The following is an 8,443-nucleotide window of genomic DNA, read 5'->3' as shown; positions in this document are numbered from 1 at the left end:
TGGTCGTAATGAGATAAGTATGCGCTAAATTGCTGCCCTAAACGAAACCTTCGTCGTGGGCAGTAGGAAGGTACGTGCTGTATGAGCTTGATTTCCCAACACTCTTTCCATTGGGAAGGTGTTTGTTTGGAACGAGGTATGCTGGACTGCTGCAGGGTGCTATCAACCATATGAACGAACCTATGCGATGTTAGAAGGTTGTCTGTGGCAACAACATGCTTGTTGGTCGAGCCCTCTCCAAACGGGAAGGAAATAGTTTACTGAGTGTGAAGTTTACCAATGATGACATTGAATGGAGATTCCAGTACGAAGTTGTTAAGAAAAATATTTGTTCAAAAATACAAGTATGACACGAAGAAATAAATCAGTTAGCATTGAATTTCAATTTCGCATTTCCAACATCTGCATTTATAATGGAAGTAATAGTACAGGTGTAAACCAATCGTTTTTTTTGTGATTTGCATTAAAAAATAGGCCCATGACTTACAACCTATTGATCACGGTTTGCTTGTCAAAATCGATTGTTTCGAGATTTAGGCATTCGGTGCAGTTCAACGATCGGTTCGATGTAAAAGGAAGGTCTTTTGTCGAACACCATTCTGCACCGGTTTTACAACATAGAACCAGCACATTCTGACGCCAATCGCCCAGCATGGGGGCCTTTTCAGTATGCATCGATCCTAGTTGCAAGCACACAGAACAGTATGGAATTGTAATTTATGATAATTTCTTCTCTCGCGATGAAGAATGGTGCAAAAATTAGTCATCGAACCAGAAGCCGTAAGTTTACCACAACAAATCAGAAACACACGATTCTTCGACCCATGAAACACCAAACATATTCAAATGAGCGATCGTGAACGGGTGAGCAAAATTTGGAACGGTGCCGAGGGCTACCGTAGTAGCACTGCAGCAACAACAGCAGCACCCCCACTTTACAAGATCACCCCCCTAAAGAAGGCTTATTTGCGCTGCATCCGACTCACCACTGCTCACCGAGATAAGATCGTTAGTTTGTACCTGCAAGCGAAAAACAAACAATATCTGCGATAAAAATCTCCACCCGCATCGTTCATGTACCTACCGATTGAACGATCGATCCCCGACCCACCAACCAGCCAACCGGTAGTAATGAACTTTTGATAGCCTTGATCGTTTCAATTTGGATCACGAAAGCGAATCTTGGTTCTGCTGTTGCGAGTGGCTTCGATTACTGTTAGGTACGGTACATGAACCCTTGTTATGGGAATAGCGAACTTGTGGGTCACGTTGTGACCTTTTTGTAGTTTTTAGATTTAAATACGTTTTTGTGCTCCTAAACATTTCATACAAGACTGTTGAAATCAGTGTTTAAAAAGTGTATGAAAAAATGACCTTGCTTGTGGGTAGGTTATGGGGCTGTCCATAAACCACGTGGTCATTTTTTTGGGACTTCTCAACCCCCCCCCCCTCATGACCACGTGGTTTCTGTACAGCCCCTATATCGCTGTGCACGCGGAATCAGATCTACACTTGGAAGCAAGCGTGGTGTCGACCCTGTCTGCCTTCTGAGGACAAAGTGAGTGGTAAGGACCTCTCGGAAAACTAAATAAGCGCCAGCATGCTACCTTGGTGGACTCCCCAAAGTGAGTTAGCGATGTTCGTTGCTGCAGCCTACACAGCTAACCTTCAGAGTGCGATGTGAACTAGCCCCTTCCTGAAGCAATGTGTTCTTGGTGGTTCCAGAGAGATGAAGGGTTTGACGACCTTGAGTTTGACAATTATGTTGTTTACTGGGTAAGGGAAAGAGTTGTGCAGGTTTTCACTTTTTTGTAGTAAACGGTCCTTAACCCGCACTACCTAGACCTTCTGTCCGGATGTCTGTTGAGCATATTATTCCCTCATGGTTTGAGATAGAAATAACGGGGAATCCAGGGGGACTCAAGGGCACTTCTAGCCATCTCAGGTGGTTTCAGGAAAGTTTTAGAGGATCTCATTTCATTTTAGGGACGTTTCAGAGGTTACCAGTAGTTTTCAAGGACTTCTGGGGTTCCAGAAATGTTTCAAGGATTCTCATGGGTTTTTAGAGAGATTCCAAGAGGTATCTGGGCGCTTCAGGGGGTGTCAGGACCATTCCAATGGTTCTCAGAGGCGTCTTAGGTGGTCTAAAGGGCGTATTAGAGGGTTCAAGGGGTTTTCAGAGGATACAAGAAGGTCTCAGAAGCGTTTTTGGGATTTCAGGAGGTCTCAGGGGCGCTTCAAGGGGCCCCATGCTCTAGGGTGCTAGGTTGTGCTAGGGGCATTTCAGAGGAGTCTCATAATCGTTTTAGGGGACACCTGGCATTTCAGGGGCTCTCAAAAGGTTTCGGGGTGTTTCGATGCTCTTTCAGGAGGGACCTCTGGAGCGCTTCAGGGGATCTCAAGAGCGTTTCAGGGGTACACAACTCAGTTGCATTTCAGGGGGTCTGATGGGGTTCCTGGAGGTCTAAGGGACGCTCTTCGGATCTGTGGATCAGGTCCAAGGGCCATTTTAAGAGGTTTCAGGAGCGATTTAGGGAATCCAAGGGTATTTCAGGATGGGGACCTGGAAGTCTCAGCGACGTTTATTATTTGGAGAGATTATTTGGAGGTCTTAGGATTGTATCAGGGGGTCTCAAATGTGTCTTAGAGAGTTTCAGGGTGATTCCAAGGGGGGGCCTATGTGACATTTCAGGGTCGTTTAAGGGGTCCCAGAAGTGCTTCAGGTGATCGCAGAAACTTGAAGGGCCCCTGAAATGCCTCGAAACGCCCTGAAACCTCCATAATCGTCCTTGAAATCCCCGTAAATGAAATGCTCCTGAAATACCTTGGAAAGCCTTAAATTCTGAGCCAAATCGAACTCGCTAAACCAGCGTGCTGAATAAGAGACTGGAGGTCATCCAATTTCCCATATATTTGAATTAAACATCCCATACAAACCTTCAACTTATTTGCGCTAGCTCAGTTTTTAACCGATTGAGCTGATTCTTTCACAGATTGTACTTCTCACCCAAAGGCACGATTCTAGATGGTGCCCCGTGGAAGTTTTCGACGTTTTTGTGTTACTCTACACGTACGGGGAAACTGGAGGAACGTCGCACAAGATCGACGAAGATTTTTTTTCTGTATCAACGAGATTTTTAACCCTAAGCTAGCTCATCTCGGGACCAACGCTCTACTTCCCTTCCGAAGGAAGAACTCACACTTTGCGAGTTCGTCGGGAGTGGGATTCGTTCCCAGGTCCTCGGCGTGATGGTCACGTGTTCTAACCATCACACCAGGTCCGCTCCCAAGTCATATTTCTTGAGTACTTTCTGTGTTGAAACATTTTTCGGTCGAGTGCCGTTTGGGCGATCGCCTTCAATCATTTTTAGGATCAACGAGTTTTTCGATCAATTTGTTTTCGACCAAACTATCTTGATCTTATCGGCTATTGATTAGCACCCGATGTATCAGAGATGAACCAGCCACGGGCTGAAAGTCTCTTTAATAAAGATAATAAAAAAAAAAACCCGATGTATTTGTGTTACTGGCACGTGCTACCATATGAATGTTCAGATTTGTCTCTGTCATTATTGCTTGTTGTACATATTTATTTTTCTGGATTATTCACAGATGTACGCTGGTGTCAGCTGTTAATAAATCTGCTGAGCTAGACTCACTTTCAGTATAAAACACTTGCACTGTGTCCAGTCTCAGTTATAGTTTAACAAATCTAATCAGAATGAATCTCCCGCTCTTACTCGCCATTGTTACAATATCTTCCGTGGTAGATGTTTTATCAGTAACCAGTTTCTCCAGTTTAAAAAACATTCAATCTTTCCAGGCCGTGGTGAAGGCAAAGGGCCCTTTCGACCCGGAAGAGATGCATTTCATCTTTACGCGCTGCATGGAAGATAACCTGAAAGATGGACCCGATCGCGTAAAGACGTTACTCAAGTGGAAAGAGTGGGTAACCGAACCGAAAGATGATCCCGCAACCCATTGTTTTGCCAAGTGCGTCCTGGAAATGTCCGGTTTGTACGATGCGGCGTCCGGGAAGTTCGATGTAAGTTTGGTGGTTTGAATTTTCGTGAAATTGACGTAGTAACTTTTATTGAGTATTCAAGGCAAGCGTAATTGAAGCGCAGCATAAAGCTTATCCAAATTCGGAGGATAAAGGAAAAGTTGATGCATTTGTGAAGGCAGTGCAAGCGTTGCCGCCCACTAAGAATGACTGCACAGCTGTTTTCAGAGCGTTTGGTCCCGTTCATATGGCACACAAAGCCACCAGTATAAATTTGTTCCATGACAATAAAGCGCTGACCAAGGGAATCTATGAGAAGTTGGTAAGTTTTTATTTTCAATAAGTTATATTATCCTTACATAAATTATGCACTGTTACAGGGGAAGGACATTCGCCAGAGGAAGCAATCGTACTTCGAATTTTGCGAGAACAAACACTATCCAGTTGGATCTCCTAAGCGGTCCGACCTTTGCAAGATAAGACAATATGTCGTTTTGGATGATGCTCAGTTCAAACAGCACACAGATTGCATTATGAAGGGCCTTCGCTATATTACGAAGGATAATATACTGAATGTAATATTGTGATGAACAACCATGAAGTCCGAACGTAAAATTAATTTAAAATTCTTTTCAGTGTGATGAAATCAAGAGGGACTTTAAACAAGTCAATAAGGATACCGGAGCACTTGAAAAGGTCTTGAATACTTGCAAAGCCAAGGAACCAAGGGATGTGAAAGAAAAATCATGGCACTATTACAAGTGTTTGGTTGAATCTTCGGTTGTGAACGATTTCAAAGAAGCTTTCGACTATCGTGAGGTACGTTCGCAGAACTACGGTTATCACTTGATGCAAAAGCAGCCATACAACAAACCAGCGGTTCAGGCTCAAGTGTCGGAAGTCGACGGAAAACAGTGTCCTTCATAATATGTTGATATTATGATATAGATTTTTGATACATGAAATGGCTACCAAATCTATCAATAATAAACATAACTAACCAAGTGAAAGTAAAGTCCTGTAATTATTTCTATTTTTGTGCCACTCAAAATTCAGGGAAAAATCGTTCTAAAGAAATTATGACCCCTCAGTGGCAACCGCTCGAGTGACAACATTCGCTTAAGAAAACAAATACAGCACGTGCAGGATCATCTTTCCATCTTAGCAGTTTGTTGTAGGGGCAATCGTTTGCCACGCGAAGATCCTAAATGTCATCCTCGATCACCCGCACTCGCAGCTACCCGTTTTCTCTTCCTCCGTCCGCCATAACATCACTACCAATGCAATGTGTCACGGTATTTAATGCACATTCGAAGCAGGCAGGGGTAGCTGAATCAATTTCCTGGATAGAATTTTTCAGAAGCGAACATTAGGCATGATCTAGTATGGAGAGCTGCCGTACATCGAGTGTTTTGGAGGCAAATTGCTGATTCAGTTTGGTTAAAATCAAACTACAGAACCGAAAAAAAAAATCGGATTTTGAATTTAAAGAATTTGATCAATTTTGATCAGCTTGTTTGAGAGTTATCAGTGTTGTCATGAGCACCGTTTACAAATTACGTAATTCTCGAGGGGCAGGGTAGAAGTTTGTCCCAATATATGTTTTTGATATAAAATTGTTGATACCTAGTGCATCGATTTCTTTGAAATTTTAAGTACTTAGAGGTTTGTGTTTAAAATATCTTTCCAATTCCTTTCACAATTTCAATAGTTTAAGTGTTGACAAGAAAAATTGGTTGTTGTACAAAATCAATTTGCGTACGTTCTACTATTTGATTGCTTCAAGAAAAAGCATTGCATCCATTTACAAGAAATTTAGCGGGTGAAATGAACATATCTCAAGGTGTTCGCAGTATAAATGTGAGTTATTTCAATGTACCCATTTCTGAATAAAAGCCGTATTTTTTTGGGTGTACCTGTACCAAAAAAATAAAAATAAGTTTCTTCGTTTTTGCTCATTCACATTTCTAATTTAAGAAAAAGGAGAAAATCATGCAACACGACACTGGACAACCGTATCTGATTGTAAACTATATTCAAATCCTTCCAGTGGTATCAATCGTTCGGTAAATGGTTCAGAATTCGATTGCAAATGTAGAATTTACCAAGGTTTTTACATTTTTCATGTTTGATTCCTTTTTCAAGCAATTTGACGATGTTTTTCCAATTTTCTTGTCGAGCAACTGGGAAAATTATGAATTATTTGTTTATATACAATTGTTTTTTATATGGATATAAAACTTGCATTTTCTATAAATCAATCTATGTATTTATGGTAATTTGATGATTATTAATTGGTACAACGTTTTACTTTCAATCAGATTTTTTTTTATTTTACTGCTGTAATTTGTTGCAATCATGAAATATGTCGATACATTTATATATAAAAAATATATTTGTACATGACTTTGTTTTTTTTTTTATATTTTAGTTTTAATAGTGAATTTCATATTTTTTATGATCGCAAAAATTTTTACAGTTCCCGCTTTGGAACAACTTTTGAAGAAATCCCTGCTGAAGTTTATGAAGTAACTGTAAGAATATTGAAGAAGTCTCTTAAGATATCGAAAGTATCGCTGAACAAATTTCAGAAGAATTCAAAATAATCTGAAGTAAATTCTAAATGAATTCCTTATTTCTGAAAATAAGCAGGATTTTTTTTAAGAATCCATCAATGGATTATTTGAAGAAATACCAGGAGGAATACCTGAGGAAACACCTGGAAATCCCTGATGGAATACCTAACAAAACCACATGAGATGTTTTTAGGAAAACATCCTGGAGAAATCTCTAGAGAGAAACATTTTATTAATGAATTCCTGGATGAATCCATAGAGAAATTCCAAGAGGTACTCTTGGAGGAAATCCTGGAGGAATTTCTATGAAAATACATAGATACTCGGCAGAATTTCCGATAAAATCTTTGTGAAAATTTCTACAGGAATCTCTGTAAGCATGTTTTCCAGCCTTTTTGTATAAACTTTTATCAGAGCCGTAGCGTGCGGTTGGCCAGGTTGGCTCCCGCCAAGGGCGTCAGCCTCAGAGGGGCGCCGAAAAGGCCGAGGGCTAGAAGTAAATAACATGATGCTATTATTTCTTCAATGTTATTAAGATTTCACTTTTTACAGTATCTTAGATTGATTATGTTTTTCTACGTTCTATACTATTCTCAAAAATACCTGATTTCTCTAGATTATTTTGAATATGTCACCTTGGAATGTATGTACTATTTGATTTTGAGAAACTTGTTTTTTAATGTGCAAATCAAAATCAATATGCTTTCTAAGCTTTAGTGAAAGTGTTTATCTGAAAATTCCCAAACATTCTTGCTAGGTAATGTCATTAGATTAGTTCCGAAGATTATCTTCTCATTCATTGAAATATATAACAGTGTTGTCAAAAAGTACTTTAAATGGAAAATGTTCAAATGATACTCTTTCGGTACATACATTTTTCTATTCTTTTTCTTCTAGTGGTTTTCTGCCGTTGGCAGGTATACTCCGATGGAGTTCATAGTAATTTCCAGTATTTTTTTTTTATGTGGACTTAAGCTGTTGTAAATCAAGCAGAAACCATTTGAAAACCTTCAGTGATTTTATTTTATGTTTTATTTCTTTAAAACAAATAAAATATTCCATGACTTCCTTCATAAATTTCACCAGGTATTTCTTCAAAAATTTTAGTTGGGTTTCTTCCAAAAATCTTGCAAAAATTCCTCTAGGGATATTTTTGAAAAATTCTCAAAGAACTGCTCAAGAAATTCTTACATTCACAAAATCTAATTAACAATTCTTTTGAAGATTCTTCCCGAAAATTTTCCAAGGATTTCTGTAGAAATTCCTCCTGGGAGGCTTTCAGGAAGTTATCAAGGAATTTATTAAGAAATTAGTCAAAGGAATCCTCCCGATATTTCTCCAAGGGTTGTATCAGATAATCTTTCAAAGTTTCCTTGAGAAATTTCGTAAGAGATTCCTTCAAAAAATCTTTCAGAGATAAATTTGGAAATTTTCTTCAAGGATATCTTCAGAAATTCTTAAAAAAACTCCTTCAAAAATTCTGCTAAATCAACCGATTTGCTAATGGGTTTATTTCCCAATACTTCTGTTACATAAATTATTGCTGGTTTCTCCTGAAAAATCTTCAATGAATTTCTTTATCGAAATTTTCCAGAGTTCCCTCCAGAAATGTTTTTGAAGATTCCTGCAAAAGCTAAGGATTAGAAACCCTTCAATAGATTTCCTATAGAAAATCCTGCACAGATTCTTTAAAAATCCATTCAGGAATTAATTTAAATATTCTTCCAAGTTTGTTTCTTAGAAAAAAAATCATAGCTTTCTTTGGAAATTCGATCACAGCTTCCTTCGGAAAGACTTCTATAGATTGCTTCAGAAAAAGAAATAATTCACATCGCCCTCCAAAAAATTTTAACTTTGGAATTCC

At 39.1% G+C, this 8,443-nt stretch overlaps 1 protein-coding gene across 2 annotated transcripts; it reads left to right on the top strand.

Moving 5' to 3' along the window:
- The first annotated feature begins 3,706 nt into the window (after positions 1-3,706).
- Positions 3,707-4,956, top strand: LOC109407364 (37 kDa salivary gland allergen Aed a 2). 2 transcript variants are annotated; one of them, XM_029871308.2, is made up of 5 exons: positions 3,707-3,763; positions 3,824-4,045; positions 4,107-4,325; positions 4,384-4,578; positions 4,640-4,956. In XM_029871308.2, the coding sequence occupies exons 1-5, from the start codon at positions 3,722-3,724 to the stop codon at positions 4,928-4,930; spliced, it is 969 nt and encodes a 322-aa protein (XP_029727168.1). In that variant the 5' UTR covers positions 3,707-3,721; the 3' UTR covers positions 4,931-4,956. The 2 variants fall into 2 exon arrangements, with proteins under 2 accessions (XP_029727168.1, XP_019535910.2); XM_019680365.3 differs by having other exon boundaries at positions 3,707-3,766.
- Positions 4,957-8,443: the final 3,487 nt, after the last annotated feature.

Source organism: Aedes albopictus, chromosome 2 (genome assembly GCF_035046485.1).
Source record: "Aedes albopictus strain Foshan chromosome 2, AalbF5, whole genome shotgun sequence".
Classification (NCBI taxonomy): Eukaryota; Metazoa; Arthropoda; class Insecta; order Diptera; family Culicidae; genus Aedes; species Aedes albopictus.
This window is presented reverse-complemented; position numbering and strand designations above follow the sequence as displayed.

Coding starts and splice junctions, on each gene's coding strand:
- LOC109407364 (XM_019680365.3), top strand. CDS start 3,722: ATGAATCTCCCGCTCTTACTCGCCATTGTTACAATATCTTCCGTG. Junction 4,046..4,106: donor CGGCGTCCGGGAAGTTCGAT/GTAAGTTTGGTG, acceptor TGAGTATTCAAG/GCAAGCGTAATTGAAGCGCA. Junction 4,326..4,383: donor AGGGAATCTATGAGAAGTTG/GTAAGTTTTTAT, acceptor GCACTGTTACAG/GGGAAGGACATTCGCCAGAG.